Here is a 19227-nt window from a genome sequence, read left to right as displayed (position 1 = left end):
ATTATGCAGATAACGTTAAAGCAGTACTAATTACAGGCACACTTGTTTGCTACCGGAAGGTGCAGGATATTTCACTCATCAGGAAGAATGACGTGCGTAAAGAGAAGAACGCAGTAAAACACTCAATCGCATCTGATTCAATTTGCCATCGGTACAGCTCCAGGCAGATTGATGCCATGATACTTTTTTTTATACGTTTGCAAGCAGAACTAGAAGCCGATCCAGCGGCTAGCCCGTTACACCGTCCCAAGGGTGAACGATGTGCCACGCAGAGCGAGGTTCGTTTTGCGTAAGTGATCCTATAATTATGACCAACACTGCGCCCCACCAGAGTTAGTGTTGTAGAGGCGTGTGTGTGAGTGTGTATAGGGATTTTTTGTCATAATCTATTCGGATTTCTGTTTTTTTTTTTTGTTTTGTTTTGCTTCACTCTTCACTGATGAGACGAAACTGTTTGGTATGCATCGACGCTACCCGCCGTAGTTGCTGGTACGCGAAAAGCACTGGCCGTACACAACTGGCGTCACAGATTTGTCCGTCGAACGGTCAGAAAACAGTCAGCACAACTACAAACTGCGCGGTACAAACCCTTAGACCATCCAGGCGCAACGCATACGGGCCCGGCCGGATGGAGGAGATGGGCAAGAATTTAAGACAATGACTTGAAGTTTGTGTAGAAAATGATTGACAGACATCGGCAAGAACGATGCTGATGTTATTGATGCGAAATATTTGCTTTGGTGATTTTTTGTTGGTGATTTTTGCGCAAGATATTCTAGAATATAAATAACGATTCATTATTTATTTAATACCTGCATGCGGAATGGGTGAATGAAGCGGCCAAAGACAACACTAAACTGCAAAAGTGAATGTTTGACGTTTGAATTTGATCTTCACAACCGAATTTCGTCGATCATCAAGTGTACGAACAATTTCCTAACCCCTGCTACCAAGGGTGGAATTTTCATTCAACCGTGCTGCATAATTAGCTTATTACCATACCATTTGTGAAACAAAACTATCAACAAATGTTCCGGCATGCCATTCCGTCACCGATTATCGTTAGGCAAGAGAGTATTTGAAGCTGAAGCTGAAGGAAAATGATATGGAACGAATTTTCTTCACTACCTACTGGGACATACACTTCAGAGGGTAGTACCTCTAGTATTTTCTCTCTCTTTATCTCCATCCTTCCCTCACACACGCACACCCTCTACCTTAAATTAGAAAAGCTCGTTATATCAAAAAAGAGAGGACAACAAACCAACAGACCTTTTAAATAAAACCGTACTTCAGTACTTCATTCATACTTTACTCGATTTGCCGCCTATGGACATGGCGCAATTGTAACTTATCTGATGCGCTCTGATGGGTACAGGTTTTTTTTTGTTCGGTAATTGGATAAAGATTTTAACCGGGAACATCGAATGCGCAAAACTATTGCAACCGCGGAAAGATCTGCGGAGGCTTCGGACGAATCAGCTCAACTGTTGTAAAACGGTTACGCGTATCTGTACGTCGTACGTCGTCGGTTAGCAAAAAGTAAATCGATGACCCAACACGCAATTGATAATAAACTTATTGTTGGTACAGATTTTTTTCTCTTTTACACATTGACCGTCGCAATGTCTCTTTTTAAGGTGTACTTTTAGACATTTTTGTTATTGCTAAACGAATGGTTTCATTACAGGGTTTCGAATCATAGAAGGAAACATGTCAACCGTTTGGGGAAGGGAAAGATAATTGCAGTCGATGAAGAGAAAATTGGGTATTGGTTGTGGCACTGGTTTTCGCCCGTCAAATCGAATTTTCATGGCTTGCTTTTCAAGATGTTCAACAGTACCAGTTACAAAGTTCAAAGTTCCCGCAGAAAAAAACGTCTTAGAAATTATCCTTATTTCTGTCCCTTGTTTATGAAGGCAGCGCAACAAAATTTACATGGTGATAATTCGATGCCGTTTAACTGCTTAATAATTATTTAACTGAACAAATTTATATACTAAAATACTGCCAAAGACAAATCGAACCAGAACCTTATGATGACAATTGATCGATTTATTCTCCGGAAATTCCTATATGATTGCCCATTTTCCCTTTACGATTGCAAATTTCCCCCAAACGGTTGAATTCCCTTTGATGACTCCAAATCCTGTACAAAAAAGGTGTACGTTTTACAGCAATACCGCGCAGTCCGAGCTCCCTTCGTGCGGCTGTAACATAATCTCAAATTTGATTTTTACTGTAGGCACTGTGCTGGCACACGGTTGGTAAGCGGAAGCGCAAAAATGCGCGAACAGTAAAGTTTTACGCTAAACTTCTCTTTGCTCGTAACAAAGTGAGTCTCATTTCCTATCGTTAAGCTCAAATAAAAAGCGCGTTAAAAAGTTAAACTAAAAACATTCCACCCAACATGTTGTAAATAAAAGTCAGCTTGTAAACAATAACATCAAACCAGCGCGCTGCAAAGCCTGTGCCAACGGTAAATGAAAACCGCACACGTTCGGTAGCAAACGCGTTAGTCGTTGCGGGTCGGCGATGTTTTGACTGTTTGGATTAAAATTTCACCTTCAAAAGCAACTGGCAGCCTCACTTCGCCACAGCACCCAGTTGCGAGAGTTGTCCAATGGAGGTCTCCACCACTGCACTCGACGACGGGAACGCCGTCGTTCGGTTTCATGCTTCAAGATCAGCTTTAGGGCAAAATGATGAAAGTGGCCCCTAGGTTAGTAATGCAAAATTCACGAACAAAAATAAAACACTAGAAACCTACACATAAATGCATCAAATCGGACGATCGGACTCTAAACGGCAGCAACGGCACACAAAAAAATATCTCCTAACCTTCATAGCGTATCTCTTCTTGGCGTTCTGTCAGCATAGTTTGGTGATGTACCATCCCGTACTCGAACCGTATGAGACACACGCCGTGACAACTCCACGACAACTCACCACGGCTAAACTTAATCACACATACACACACATACGCGGCTCACGCAATGTTCGCCTCCAACATGAGATCGACACCCTCGATCGGGCTGGTAGTAAGGCTTCGCGGCAGCACCGACGTGGAAGGCCGGCACCGGACGTCAGTTCCCACGAATAAAGGTAGCGTCGGTATACGGTGCGACTTCTACTCTGCGCTCACGCGGCATTTGGTGCGCACGGTCGTTTTGGGACACCGTACCGTCAGATCACTGCCAGCGGTCGCCCTGAACAGGTGGTCCGCAGCTCCGCAAAAACCGAGAAGGAAAGAAACACAACAGTGACACGAACGGAACGTGAGCGCGGTGCTAAAGTTGTGATGTTAAGCTAGGCTGTGGTGCTTGTGGTCAAAGACAAAGAGTTCCCCAACGGTGATCTTTTGAAGAACGTTTGAACGTAGTAGAGGCCGTGCTGTATCAGCTGCCACGAGTGGCCTTTCGGTGCATGGTGCTGACCGTAAGCTGAGAATTGTACATGATTGCGGCTGGCCTGGAGTTTCCCCAAGTGCGTGTAGCGTGCAAATAGTGGTGTGCTGTGTTCTCAAAGTCCTGCCAAGCAGTATTTCGGTTGCTTATCGAACGATAAACGATTAGCACGGCACAACCATGTCCGGCATTAGTGATTTCTATCGCGACAAAGTGGTGTTCGTGACCGGTGGTACCGGGTTCATCGGGAAGATCGTGGTGGAAAAGCTGCTTCGGTAAGAACCACCCTGCACAATGTTGGGCCTCTTTTTTTGTTGGGCACCCCTGTTGGCCAAACTTCCATTCGGGTCACAGTTCTCATCCGTTTTTTTTTATGTCTCGTTTTGTTTAATTCCTACCTATTCCATTGCAACCGTCCTCATCCGAATAATCGCCGATCTTTATCAACGTCCAACCTGCCCTACAGAACGTGCGAAGTGAGGGAAGTGATTTTGATGGTGCGCGAGAAAAAGAACACGCTGCCAGAGCATCGCATCAAGAAGCTTTGCGCCTCGCCGGTGAGTAGAGTTCGGTTCGGAAGATAGAAATCTATCAAAAGCAGCCCTATTTTAAACCATCCCCCCGTCGGTCCAACTGTTTGAGTGTGTGTGTTGCAAACCTAAGCATCTAAAAGGGCATCCCAGTAACGAGCCTCATCCGCACCTGGGATGATGCTCGACCAACGAATGGAGTTCCATTTTGGAAGCGTTACGCAATGCCGCGACTTCACTGCCGTAATCCGAAACTGCCGACTGCAGTTTTGGGAGGGTGGCTACGTTCGCGGGCTACGGTTTGTGTATCGGAACGAGAGTGAAAGGAAGAAGGAAGGTACGGGTGATGTTCCGCTTGCGAAGGCTCCCTACACCTACAGTAGGGAGTTTTAGTCACCCGAAAGAAAAAGAAACTGCCGGGCATTTTGACCGGGAATTTTTTTGGAGGCTTACTTTCCTGTAGACTTATCGGACCTACAGGCCAGCAGCCAGACGATGCGTCACACCAAATAACAACAAACCAATGTCGCGGAGGGGAGGCATGAAATTGAAAGTAACTTGCAACCAACATAACAACCTGACCAGTGTGGAAAATCCGACAATTTACTCGCACATCGAAAGTGAATTGATAATAGCGAATGTTAAGAGATTAAAGTGGCAGCGACAGACTGCGCTCGGTCAAGGATAACCGTGGCACACGGGACAATGAGCGAGAAAACGCGCAAAAAGCCCACCCCCTCAACCTTAACCTCCCCAAAATAATTAGACAAAAAGCATCTGTAACAAGCTGGAAAACAAAAGTCCCCCCACCCCCCACCAATGCGGTTCATCCATTATGGATAAAATGAATGGAACGGATCCAACGCATTCCATATTCATAATGGCCGACTGCTTCCGCTTGGCTACTCGTTGCAAGTTTGGCAACATTGTTTTGCTTAAAGTCGTTAAACACTTTTACCAAAACAGCACCCCCTCCCCTCCCATAACAAAAAAAAAACACCGCACACGTGAGTCAAACCTTCCGCACGACAGTATAAACACGACCCCATTAGAGTCAGCGCGCAAACACTTTCTACGCTGGCACAATTTCTGTTTTTTTTTTTATCACACCAATATCTTTCGTGGCTTCATTTTTTTGGGTGCTGCTGTTTGGGAGGTTGGTTAGCGGTTAGTTTTCGTTCGTTCAAGTTCCTTCGAGCACGTTAAGCACTAGTTTCCCGACCGGTCGTTGCGGGAGAAAAAAGGGGAACAGAAAGGCAACACTGTTGGGCGCGAAACAATTAACACGTGTTGCACAATTATTGATTATGCAGCAGACTGCGACGAAGCTTACGATGCTTGATGATCATCATGAGCATGCTGCTGTATAATGGTGGCTTGACAACAAACAAAGAAGGAGAAAGGAAACATAACACACCGTTGACAGTCACTGTTAAATGATGGTTAAAGTATCGCCAGTGCATCAAAGGGAAAACGCCAAAAAATACAAATCACTCATCCGCAAAACCGGGATGGGCGATGGAATCGGCCAGCATCAATCAACGTGCGACGGGCGACCGCACATAAAATGGTGACTGTTGGATCACACATATGCCTACCGGTCGGGCGCTTGGCAAACATTAGGACACCGCAAATGCGGCGTCATTTCGGCCGGATTGCCACAGTTTGGCTTTGGTCGAGGTCATCACAACACTTCGGGGGTGTAGTGACACCATCGGTTTAGGGTTCGATACGACGTTAGTGTGTATGCAAAATAAAACAAAAACCGACCTCCCACCTTCCCCACTCCGTTGCTCCGCGAAAAGCGATCCCGAGTGATCGTTGGTTGATTTATCATCGTATCGCACCACAACCGCCCGACCCTGGGATTACATTTTTAGCTTTCGTCGCCGTTACGCACCTCCCCCAGCGAGCGTTATGTGTTGCGATCGAAGGTGTAAACGCCGCTTCTCTGCCTGGTCGACCTGATCCGATCACTGGGTCAGTGTTTAACGATGGCAAGGTTCCACGCTTAGCCACCAACTAAGCAGGATTCCTATTCTGAAACATTCGCCCCAGTTCTAGTGCTCTCGATGGAGAACTATATGTGTGTGTGTATGTGGTTTTTTTCCCTCACAATTTGGCATCATCACCTAGATCAACAGTGCTCACCTTCCAGTTGGCAATCGGTTGCGATCGATCTACAACACGGTACGACACTACAGTCGAGTGCGCTTGTGTGAAGTATGAAGGTGGCCTCCTTCATCACTGTCGCCTACGGGGGGTTACCAGCGGAGCTCCAATCTTCTCCTCCGGATCGAGAGACTCCACGTTCAGAAAGATGAAAATGTGAAAAAATGTAGCGATCGCAATCAAACACACAAATGGCACGCGAGGGCACCCCGTTGTGGCGCAGTACAGTACAGACTCGCGTAATTTTCCACTGCGATTCTACATTCTACCGGCTCTCGTTGCACTGTGCTTTGTGAAAGGGTTCTCGGTTCTGATTTTATTAGCTTTTGCCAGCCAAAGCAAACACCGAGCCCGGTAGCAAAAAAAAAACGGAGTTCGTCGCTAATCCGTCATTGAAATCTTTCGTTTGACAGCAGACGTTCCGCGAATGGTTGGGAATATTTTAGTCTGTTTTGAAGATATGATGATTACTTACACAATGCGTGTGTCGTTTTTTTTTATCGTGGAAAGCCAATCTCGCAAAATAATAATGATGGAAGGACACGGTATATGCGTTATTTGCGCATCCGACGATACACGTAATGGGCCGAATGGTTGGAACAAAGCACGACCGGCTAATGTGGTGTGAATTGCTTCATCTGACGAAGATCTAATCATTAGTGCTGATAGAAGGTGTGTTTTGTTTTTTTCCTACGCTGTTTACTCGCCGAACGATGGCATTTTCACATTTTTCTATAACGCGTATAATAACGATTGGGCAAAGAGTGTTACAGGAAGTTCGATGTTCATGAGCGTGGAAAATGTCGATCAATTGACAGGAGGATTAAAGTTAATTCGGCAATTTAATAACCGCTTGCACATTATGTGTTTTTGGTGGCAAAACTTACCCCACAACGTTAGCACACCGGCCTGTGTTGCCTTCTGCAGTGTGCGCTAAATAAAACACGCCGGTTGTTGACATGACGCATGCCCACCAACTACCAAGCAACTGCTATTTCCCGCTGGTTCAATAAAAGTGTTTACTAATAAAACATCACCAACGGACAATAAAACGTCCGGCGTTTCAGTGAACAGTACCCAACTCGATCGACCATCGTAACGTCTGTTAGAATTTACGATCGGTTTAAATTGTCCCTTTTTTCCACCCGGCAATAGTGGCACTCGCTGGCACCCGACCGGCTCTGGGGGAGAGAAAAAGCAAAGAAACGCACCGAAACGGTTAAATGGCAATCGCACCACAATTATCGTGTGGTAATAAACCATAACCATACCACTTTTTCGCTGCAGTGACTACCGTTTGACATTGCGTTCCAGCAAGAGACGACCATAGGGTCATCACATTTTTTGTAGTAATATTTCTAAGCACGCAAGTCGTCGCGTCCACTGACCATTTATCTCGTTATAGCGAACAGATCGAAACGACTTCATCGATCCGATCGCGAGAGGGGGCAATCGCATCGTGAAAAATCCCCAAGAAGGGATGGAAGCAAATATAGCGAATGTTGTCAGCAGGTGGTTTGGAAAAGTTGTCCAATTAGGCTTTAAAAAAATCTCCCATTTGCTCCCATTTGTGATCGCTTTGGTATTGCAGTCGCAGTGACAAATGCCGTGCACTCATTATCTGCAATGTGGATTGGATTGTGCTTTCAAACCAGCTACCCGTAAATCGCAACAACCTAGAACAATCGTTCCAACCTAGTGGTGGGTCATACGATTCATTTCCCGACCCGTTCCGGAATCGGAATCGAATCCGATCCGTTGTGTGAAAATGTGTCGGAAACTTGCAAAATCTAGTCAAAGTGACGTTAAATTACTACGAAACCTCTCAAACTGCGAAATACTAAACGAAGATCATTTCAAATCCCAACACACCATGCTGTAAAACTATAAGAACACTTGAAACTATTTGTGTCTTTAATAATACCCTACGCTTCCTCTAAAACTCAGGAAAAAACTTCGAAAACTTCTCCATAGAAAAAAAAAACTTTGGAACATTCAAAACGTGCTGATTAAAATAATAATCTATCTTGAACAAATCGATTATGGGAGAAACCATACTCCAGCCCATGGATCCATGACAGTGAGGCTCCCGTCGTGATCGCAAAAAATCTCGAACATAAAAAATCCTCACGGCGTGTTTCTGATGGAGGCGCGCACCTATTGGACCTACTGAACCTACTTGTGCCAACGCGTCGACCCGAACCTACTCGGGTCGCTTACGGTCGGCTTCGACCCGCCATTCACTACTACAACCATTCGGCCATCCAATGCTGCAAGGAGCACTAATTTCGCACCCTGACTCCTTTCGTCAGCTGTTTTATTTCATATCTGCTTGCCGGTCTCACATTTTCCCCCTCCGTGCTTTAGGGGTTGATATCCCCGCACGATGCTGATTCATTCGCTCAATCAATCGATCAAACGGCCAAACACAAAAAAGACTTAATAACGAACAAACGCCGGTTCGAAAGTGGTCGGACGTGCGTGACTATCAAATCAATTTCGCGTTCGCCGATTGCGTTTGTGTCACTGGTTTAAGGCGGGTCGATGTATTGGGCAATCGTAACCGGGTTCCCGGACCTAGCCCGAACCTTAGGCGAACCGATGGCAAAATAACAACAAAACGGGTAAATGTAAATGTATGTAAAGATAAGCTTGCTGTGGCACGGTGGCAATGCACGCTGGAGGCACGCACAAAAAAAACAATGAACTCGTACGTTTTGGGCCAGGTCGAAGGTTGATCAGTGTGTAAACAATTAGTAAGGAAGGAATGGCAAGTAACATCATGCAGTCGGGTGCACCTGATTGAGTGCATAATCGCGTTTCCGGTACGAAGTACAGCACCCTCTCGAAACAACGGCTCCAACCAATGGCACACCTTAATTGGTCTCGGCCGACCCAGGCCACTTGCGCGACGAAATATCGGTGTACGCGGTCGTGTATGCGTATGGTGGCAGCCACTAGTTCTTCCGTTTTTGTGTTTGCCGTCAGCAGTAGGTCAGTGAAAAGACTGAGGCTAACATTCCCAAGCGCGGTGGCCAGAAGAAGCAGGCCCAGCCTTGACTGCACCGAAAGGCAGCAGATTTGGATGGAAGTGATGGTCACTTGACGCCGCCGGAAATTGAATCGGACGATGAGCCGTTCGTGACATCGATTTGGTCGAGTTTTGGGGAAGTAACCCCCCCCCCCCTCCCTCCCTCCCTCCCTCCCTCCCTCCTTCCCATTAGGGAGCTATGTTGTGTGTTTATGTGTGAAATGTTGCGCACGTTTCTGTAATAACCACCGTGTTCCGATGGTTGAAATGAAGGACTAATAAGCTGTGTGTTGGAATTTCCGATTTCAATCGCTCAAATTCTTTCCAATTGAAGAGATTGACCTTAAAACGACCATCCAGAAGCCAACTAAATGGTTGTGGAATTATAGTTTGTGGTTTATTCGTGGTTGAAGCGTATTATACGCAGCACCATACAATAAGCTCCATAACGATGGGGGAGGATAAACCTTGACGCTACTTCCCCAATCCCCAAATCACATCAAAGATGGACGTACTTGGGCGGCTCTGTTGACTCAAAAAAAAAATTGTAGACGTACTTCGTTGATCGTATGATCGCACGATCGCGCACACACGTCGGGGACAGTGATAGAATGTTAATTACGGCACACGTAATTGTTTGCTGACGAATATCGATGGCGAACTGGGAGCACATAGCTGCAAGCAACGTATCAGCATCAGTATTGGAAGTCTCCGTTTCAGTCTTAGTCTTCAGCGTTACCCAATTGTTCTAACCTGTTGGCTCGTTTGGCGAAGCAAGAATATATCTATCCCGATTGCATTCGACGCAGTCAGCAAAACACTAACGCCATTCGCGACAGCCATAAATCATCGCACGATCGTCGCACCAATTTGCATAATGGAGACCAAGTTTAAGGTTCCTCACCGATGGGCAACACGGTGTCTGCCGAGAAACAGGTTATCACCAGATACGTTTTTTCGCGGAAGTATTTTACTTTCATTCGTGCCGCAAAAAACAAAACCGGTTCATCGCTCCGAAGTTGATTGGACCCGATGACACCTGAGATACCGCGGAGGTGAAGATGGCAATGGAAGAGGATTTACAATCATTTTTGGGGAATTAATGATGAACACATTCTAAGTCGGGTATCGAACACCAAAGCCCCGTGTGCTGATGATACGTGTACAAGAGAGAAAACAAAGAAAAAGTGCATCCATGTTTCCATGTTGCCATAAAAAAACCCCATTCTTGAAACAACCAGGATCGGCCAATTAATTTACATACACCAGCTAATTTATGCAAAAAAAATTGCACTAAAACTAAATTAATTCCTCCGCGAAGGAAAGTCGTGCTGATCAAAATTCCCATCTGATTAATCCGGTCTTTTCAACGCGCTGGACACAGAATAATTCGGCCACCAGTCGGGTGAGAAACGACAGCCAAATGCCTAATCGTGCAGCAAATTGATTTGTGCTAAAGCGCTGATCCGTTTGTAGATACATTAATTTAACCCATGTGCCTTTGAATCGGCACCTTCACCATCTCTTAGTATAGCCAACTAGCAAGCTTACGTCCGCAAAGTGTCAGGATGTCTATATCGGAGCGTGCGCTTCGCACCAAACATTTACATTTGCAAGATTTGTTGCCAGCACCCGGCCAGGATGGCACGCTGCTGCTAGTGGGTTCTGCTAACTTCGCATAATCATTCGTTCGGATGAATGGCATAGTGCGGACTTGTATTTGATACGTCGAACGATAGCGTTTTATGGTTTCTGTTGGTGTCGCTAGTATGGATCATTTCCATATTTGAGCCTTTTAACACCGATAACGTATCGGTTGCCGGCTGCCGATCGGTAGCGACATTTGCAAGACTTAATTTGGCCACCAACTCGGTAGCAATGTTTTGGTACGTGTCAACAGCAGGCCCGATCTCATCAATGGCCGTTGTCGCCCCACTGAACAATGAATAATGAATTTATTCAACAATGATTAAGATAAAACAAAAGTGGGAGCCACCAGATTCTTTGGCGTTAATTTAAACTACCGGCATCGATCAAGCGATCGATTGGGTTCGTAATTGTCCCCATAATACGCTCATGTTTTCCATTTTTATTGATTAATTTATGACGCTCAGTAGGGAACTTCTTGCAGCGGAAACCCGTTTCCAAAGATGCCAAATATGGAGTAGTTCTCTAGAAAGGGAAACAAGGAAACGAGCGCAAACTGTTAATAAAATGCAAATGACCAAACACTGCCTGCCTGCCGAATCCACGCTGACCGTTCAATTGGCATCAGCTGCACCCGTAGATGCTCTCTAAAACGTTCAACCACAGAATCAGTTCCTGGACTGCTTTACCGCCCCCTTAAACGGTGCGAATGGCATGCGTCATTGCTAACGTTTTGTACCAACATACACTCTTCCCCGGCCAGATGGGTTCCGCGAATGTGAAGGTCATTTGGAATCTTCTCGAAAGCGATCGTCTGGAAAGATCCACCCAAAAGAGAAGCAGATCGCCCATGCCACATTTAAAATCTTTCGAGTTCTCGCTATTTTGCAACTGATCGTACGCAAAGCAAAAGCCAAACGCAGTCAAACCGTACGCAACGCTGATGTCTCCAACAAAGCATGCAGAACAAGATATGAATCAGAGAGTCGTCGTTAACGTATCTGAATATCATCTGATATCTTCGAAGACAGTGCCCTAGGGGAGGGCAGAGGATTAGTTTTAATGTCAAACGCATATGCACCCAAACTACAGCTAAAAAGGGCAAATGCATAGGGAACCATTGCTACAAGGTGGCTGATCACTGATCCGACGCCTTTGTCCATGATCTCCAAAACGCTCCGAAAAAAAAATGAATCTAACCAAAGGGTTCGTCGTTTGGGAATTGGGAATATAAATTATCGATGCACACAGCATCCGATCGTTGCAGCACCCAAACAGAGACCCCATCGAAATAAATCCACCCAAGGCAGGGAGCTGTTTAGTATGCACATACATTAAACGTGGACAGTGTCAAAGTTCAGTTTTATGACACACCATAACTTCAGCGTTCCGAGCTTAGAAGTTCCAGTTCGATTGTGGCATTCCGGTTGATCACATGTGAATGTTGTTCGGGTTTGTTGATGTTTCACTTTTTTTTATTGTTAAACCGTACTCTTTCGCCCTCTGTCCAACCGCCAACATCAGCAGCATCGGTAGAGTGACACCAGCCAGCACACGCTTCTCTATATCAATCATATTAGCTAACCTCTAATCGCTGCGCCATTTTCGGGGCGTGAGGGATGTAGCGCTAACGGTTAAAACCAGTTTTCCACTCTGCTGTAACCACGGCGTACTATCCGATCTCGTAGGGTGATACAGTCAGGGTTTGACCTTCTTGTTATTCTCGCTTTCGATTGTTTTTTTTTGTTTGTTATTTGCCGAATCAGGCAATTCGGTTTTATTAATCGCGCGGAGTTTAGTTTTGTGTTCGAACTCCCGATGAACTTTGGGGTCGGCAAACTACACGCCTCACGTTCTACACTGATGGTGAAAACAAGTTCCGCTAGTTTTGAGCCCGGCGGGTGTAAAGAGCGATTCCACATTACCATTAGGGCAGTGTGTGTGGTTGCTACTGATGAAGATCTGATTGGCCACTTAATTGGTTCGGCTATTCGACAGGCTGCTGGCCACGCGGTGCTACCATTATTTTCTTCGATGTGCAACCCAGCGCAGTGAGGTGTAAAGAATGGCAAAATGCGATTGTTTTGTTGATTTTCTTTTTCTTCCACCCCACACCGGAATAATCCGAGCCACCGTACGACCCCGCACCACGTAATCCGGCGGCACCGTGGCGGCACCGAAAAGGAAATTTTATTCGCCATATCTCGGTGCCGTCGGTGGTCGTGGTTGCGTTATGCAAGACCATCCGACACGGACTGCCGAGCCGCCACTTTCTTCGCTAAACGATGACCCTCTCACGGGTCGGTATCGTGCACGGTCCCGTGTCGGATGTGAGCGATGGCCATCCATTTTCCGTGCGGAATGAAGAATCGAGTATCTTAACCGGCCCATCAACGGCAACCCATTGACGACACGCGGCGTGCATCGGCGTTACGGCACTGCTGCCTCACCACATCCGGAACGGTGTGTAACGGATTAGCGCGTACCCGCCGCACCGGAATTTATCAACGTCAAATTTCAAACCACGCCTAACATCTCGCCAAAAAAGAAAACCTATACCGAGCACAAAACTTGCAGATCGAACACATTGCACCGACGTGAACAATGGGCTGAAAAAGTAATATGTCTGCAACTATGTCTGTGAAAACTGAGCATATATTTTCCAAATAGGATAGTTAATTAAAAAAGATTCAATACTCAGCCTCCATTCTATCCATAAACTTGAAACACATCACCATTGGAAATGAAAATTTACATATTTTGAACATAGCACATTGTTGGAAAAGCGTGTTTAGTGTTTCTTTCCTAAACTATGTTTCATTTAGCATTTCAATCGATATTATTAGAGTTACTACCAAAATTGTTTCAAAAAGTGTTGTAATTATTGTATATTTAGTGTTTGGAGATGTCGCATTTTTTTTGCGACTTGCCATGTTGTTTATAGTAAAGTTTAACACTATTTGTATCTTTGGTAAAAATTTAAATTCTCCTTAGCTGGTTCTCACCATGTTATATGCATTATTTTGCAATATTTTTGCATCGATGATCTTCATCTTTTCTAATGCGGAAAACCTTGATGATGTTTACGCCCCGCATCATATAACTGGTGCTATCTAGATAACCAACAAACATTAAACTGATGGTAGAAAGTGTAATCGTGACGATTAGACTAAATTCTAATCAAACATAAAACACATGTGTTTGTGATGTCCACCTGTTATGCCTGTGCTGGACCACTGTGGTGGCGTAGCTTTCGCATACATTTCGGCTTGCTGACCTTAATTGTGAGGGTTTTCTAACACAGAGAAGAAGAAAAAAAAGGAACATGTCACTTTTTCCGTGTGCCGAAAAGCGTTCGACACCGGCAATGGGCAAGTAAACAGAAAACCGGCCCAAAATAAATGTACAGTCAATAAAAGAGCCGCCCCAATCGAGCCACCCCTTGCGCCCGACGTCACACACGGAATTCAATCGTGAAAAACGGTTGAAGTGACACGAGAGTGCAAAAATGAGGACAAATGGTATAAGCGTGGCCCTCCCGGCTATCGCACGTCCTCACTCTGACGCCCTGATATTCCCCTCTTCCACCCTACCCTTCACCACCCCTTGCGTTGGGCTGACAATTTTTAATGGATGTCCATTAGCAGTTATGTCATGCAGTTTAGGCGTTTGGTGTCGAAAACGATACGGGAGTGTTGTAAAATCATGAGCATTCTGTTCTTTTTTACTCAATTTCTCGAACCTCTAACGACATTTGAAACATTTGGTACAAGAATTGTCTCTTCTCACCCCTAGGGGGTGGGAAAATATGGGGTTTTCCCACCCCCCCCCCCCCCCTTCCGCTAGTGGCCTTTTTCGTATTCACCCGATCGATATACCAAGAAACACACACATATGTGCTTTTATTGCAGAAATTCGAAGAAACTGGTGCCAAAATCAAACATATCTTTCCTTCCGAAGAAGGTGAACAAAAGTAAAGCTGATTAAAAGATACCAATTAGGCACGAGGCAATCAAATGTTGACTGTTTTATTGGGTGCACTCGGCAGGCGCGCCGAGTAGAAGTGCTTGTGAATACGGTGAAACAGATTGTAAGTGTGTGTATGTGTGTCGAGAGAAAGAAAAGAAAAAAAGAAAACAAGTTTTTATGCAAAAAAGAAAACACATTTAAGTTGGCAGACACTTGGCAAACATTTCGCCAAAAGAACATGGAAGTGAAGCTGTCTGCAAACTGTGCAAACGTGCTAGAAACAACATCACCGATTGCGCCGAATGATTGATGGTTGTGCTGTGCCCTCCATTAAACGTTAAATGTTAAATTATGAGACAATCGTAAGGCAAATCTTTGACCTATAGCACCGTGGTGGTGCGAACGCAAATGCTCAAATCAAATTGACAAACCGTGCACTGCCCGAAGCGTGAACCACTTACGATAAACACATCATCACGAAAAACCGATCGTCGACAATTTCATTTTCCTAATTCGATCGATCAGTTGGGCGATGTCGATAAGATACTTAGGGACTGCTTATACTGCGAGAGTATAAAGGCTCTTTCTATATATCTCTCTCTCTTTCTCTCTCGGTCTCGATGTGCGCTAGTGGCAAATATGGCCGTCATTCTCGCTAACGAAATGGACGAAAAGATAATCATAGCGCTTACTCAACTAAAATATCGCCACAGACACACACTGTCCGTGGACCCGGAGTTCAAAGCTGCAGAGCTCTGAACCGATCTGATTGACTTCTAATTATTGAAACGGAAAGTAATTTCCCTTCGCGCTGATCACTCCACCTCGCCGCATCTCGCGCGAGATCTTAAAACTTAGCGTGCGCATGCATGTTTTAGTGGCTTCAACCTTTTTGGGTTTTGGTTTTTGGCAGTCATTTGATGTGGGGAGGGGGGGAGGTTGTAAAGCTAAACCATGAACTTTGGAAGCTGGTGAGCAGATCGTACAGAAAAAACCCACTCCACGCGGTGCGTGGCCACTAATTGTGCAACCGTCCAAACCGTAGATTCGATGCCCACAGTGTTTAGCATTGGGTAAATTCAGCAGCAAAAATTACTGTTGTATAACTCGTAACACTCCAGTGGCATGCACGGGAATTCTGAGCGTAATGCACTCATACCTTTCTTCCCACCATCTTCCGCTCGCTAGATATTCGAACGTTTGGCCAAAAAGAACCCCAACTATCAGGATCGGATTCGTGTGATTGAAGGCGATCTCGAGAAGCCCAACTTTGACCTGTGCCCGGAGAGCATGGACTATCTGAAGGAGCACACAAACGTCATCCTGCACATTGCGGCCACGGTGAAGTTTGACGAGGAAATGATCAAGGCAATCACGATCAATCTCGGTGGCACGCGAACCGCGCTGGAGATTGCACGGCAATCCAAAAACCTGCAGGTACGTACCAGGGTTCCACGGTTCGTCCGCGCCGTCTTACAGGCAGTAATGCACGCGGTTTGTTTGCTTCACGCAGAGTTTCGTGTACGTTTCAACGGCATACTCGAACAGCTACGACGAACACATCCAGGAGCGGGTCTACCCGATCGACTACAACCCGGAGAAGATCCTGGCCAATCTCGACGACGAGAAGTTGATACAGGATGTGATCAAGTATTCGCTTAAATGGCCCAACACGTACACCTTCACGAAGGCGCTGGCGGAAGCGATGACGCTCGAGTACCGGCAACACTTCCCGGTCGCGATCGTGCGCCCGTCCTGCGTTATGGCCAGCCTGAACGAACCCTTGCCGGGCTGGTGCGATTCGATCTACGGCACGAACGGCACGTTCATCGGCTGGTACTATGGGCTGATACGGACCAGTCACATCGATCCGGAGGTGACGATCGACACCGTGCCGGTTGACTACGTGTCGAACGCGATCATTGCCGTCGGCTGGAAGACACACTACGAGCGGTATGGATTCTGCCCTACAATCGGCCCCTTTCGGTGTAACACCATTGGACAATCATTGTTTTTTTTTACTGTCGATTACAGAGCTCAGGAGCCCGAACTGCTGGTGTACAACTGTATAAGCTCCACCGATAATCCACTGACCTTTGGTAAGTGCCCAACATAAAACTGGTCCGCAACACTTTGTCAAACATGTCCCATTTCCGAAAACAGACGAACGAAGACGCGAATGTGAGAAGGCATGCAAGAAACATCCGCTTCTGACCGGCATCTACCGACCGATCACCTTCGCCTCGAGCAACGAGTTCATGTTCCGGCTGTACTCGCTAGTGCTACATTATCTGCCCGCCTACATCATGGATATGGCCATGAAGCTACGTGGCGAGAAGCCACGTCTAGTCGATACGTACATCAAGATCGATAAGGTCGTTGCCACGGTAAAGAAGTTCTCCAACACCACGTACTTCTTCGACAACCAGAACATGAAAGACCTGTATCTGGCGTAAGTATTTCGAGTATTGCCATACCTCTTATAACACCTCACTGGGTACCGAATGCCACCCTGAATGGACCGCTTTAACGATGGTCCCATACTACTAAAACCCTTGCGTACCCGCGTGTGTCGCACATAAAAGCGTTCGCTTTAAGCGTCCGCACCGTAATGTAATCTAGCAATGAAACTACTCACCGGCACACACACGTCAGTTAGGTCGGCGAAGAATGCAACTTGACAAAAAGGCGAACCTGTGGACAGAACGAAAAGCTTCCCAACAAAAAATAACGCTCACCAAGATCGTTGATTCTCTTTCTATTTTCGAAAGCATACCGGTTTGTTGGTTTATTACGCATTCCAACTGCTAATGAGTTTCGATGGTTAATGACGGTAACAATATTTAAAATTGCTTTGCGACACTCAATTGCGTTGCGCAGGACAAAAACGAACTGTAACTGATACGGGCGTCCTCTGTTGCTTATGTGTCTTTGGGGAGTTTTGGTTTTTTTATTATCAAAATCCACCTAACAATGAGCCAAAAAATGATTAATTAACAGTCGGAAGGTGTAATCCGCGGCATCCAATTAGCTGATACCGTTGTCCTCGCCCGGTGATACATTTCATCAAATGTCTGCCCAATGATTCATACTAACCTTTATAATCTCTGTTCATTATCGACTCCCCGAATCGTCCACAGCATGAGCCCAGTAGACCACCAGCAGTATCCATGCGACAACCGAAACTACAGCTGGCGGCTGTACTTCGAGGTTGCCGTACCAGGGCTGAAGAAATACTTCTTCAAGGAGGACCTCAACAACGTTAAGCGAGCCCGCGAAGTGATGCGCAAGAAGGAGCTGATCGTGAACACTACACTATTTCTAATCGTCGGTCTAATGCTGCTCCAGCTGTACTACCTTCTGCGCTAAGACCGTTTGCCGGTGCGGACGTAACGGAGCCGGTTTGTGACGAGGTATTGATACACAACGCAGTTCACGTCGTCCGAAAAATCCCACAATCAATCCGGTGGGCAGGTCATCGTACAGTGTCCGATCGGGTCAACTCCTTTGCCCAGGGCCAACCGCTTCCAGGTCCAAGGGTACGGCCCCGGCCAGGCATGGTTGATCGACCGCACGCTGGCCATCCGCTGGCACAATGGGATTGTATATCATCGGCATATTGATCGGACCGGATAATAAAACATAATGGGATGCGCTAGCTTACCATAAGCTTAGGTGGTTTAGGGCGCAGGGAACACAGACAGGCAGCTGTAACAGGGCGGTAGTGTGCTAGGTTAGGCATTTCTGTATATTCATGTCCGTTTCTAGCTGCACAACAGCTGAAACTGTAAAACGCACAAACAGGTTTCTATGGACCTGAAATTTGATTCTTTCTTAATTACTCGTTAAGAAATACCCTTCGAGCTCAACTAACAACGGCAGATGCAATGGTGAATGTCAAATGGTTTGCAGTACTATGCAAACATTTAATAGCCCTGTACATGCACAAAGCACTTTTTGTACGTTGGTCTCCAACAGCAGAACTGTTTCTATTTGATCATATCCCAACCTTACCAACAGGGCTTTACTTTTGCAACCGATATTTATTAATACGATTTCAGCGTGCTGAGCACATATAGCTCAAGGAAAAATAAAGTAAGAAAATAAGATAAGTGTTAATTTTGTTGGTATGCTTATTCGTTACATTTTCAAAAGCGACCGTGGGAAGGAAACCACATTAATTGAGAAACATTTAGATGTAAGTGGATCAACATTACGATCTATTTTTCGTAAAGGAAGATAAGGTGGAATGCAATATTATCAACACGAATTTTGTTTTTGATCTCCCTATACTATGAAACTCTAAATCTTTTTTTTTCATCTTTACTTTTAACAAATAACGACCATTCAAACTCCAAATTTAAATACCGACCATCCAATACGGTCTTCTGCTGAACCAGCAAAATGTTACTTGGGGTAACAGATTTCAATCACTCAACCTGCTATACTACACAGTATGCGTCACAAACGT

The 19227-nt window shown here is 45.6% G+C and overlaps 1 protein-coding gene across 1 annotated transcript; it reads left to right on the top strand.

The window, feature by feature from the left end:
- Positions 1 to 3576: 3576 nt before the first annotated feature.
- On the top strand, positions 3577 to 18869 carry LOC128310110 (fatty acyl-CoA reductase 1-like). Its single transcript, XM_053046662.1, has 7 exons — positions 3577 to 3682; positions 3874 to 3964; positions 15945 to 16193; positions 16270 to 16709; positions 16791 to 16855; positions 16920 to 17208; positions 17897 to 18869. The coding sequence occupies exons 1-7, from the start codon at positions 3588 to 3590 to the stop codon at positions 18123 to 18125; spliced, it is 1458 nt and encodes a 485-aa protein (XP_052902622.1). The 5' UTR covers positions 3577 to 3587; the 3' UTR covers positions 18126 to 18869.
- The last annotated feature ends 358 nt before the right edge of the window (positions 18870 to 19227 follow it).

The sequence above is a fragment of the Anopheles moucheti genome, chromosome 2 (assembly GCF_943734755.1).
Source record: "Anopheles moucheti chromosome 2, idAnoMoucSN_F20_07, whole genome shotgun sequence".
NCBI classification, from domain to species: domain Eukaryota; kingdom Metazoa; phylum Arthropoda; class Insecta; order Diptera; family Culicidae; genus Anopheles; species Anopheles moucheti.
Note: the sequence above shows the minus strand (reverse complement) of the source record. Positions and strands in the feature narration are given on the sequence as shown.

Bases quoted from the DNA above. Each gene is read 5' to 3' on its own strand.
- LOC128310110 (XM_053046662.1), top strand. From the start codon at position 3,588: ATGTCCGGCATTAGTGATTTCTATCGCGACAAAGTGGTGTTCGTGACC. The intron at 16,194-16,269 runs GTACGTACCAGG...TGCTTCACGCAG, and splicing joins GGCAATCCAAAAACCTGCAG to AGTTTCGTGTACGTTTCAAC. The intron at 16,710-16,790 runs GTATGGATTCTG...TGTCGATTACAG, and splicing joins TGGAAGACACACTACGAGCG to AGCTCAGGAGCCCGAACTGC.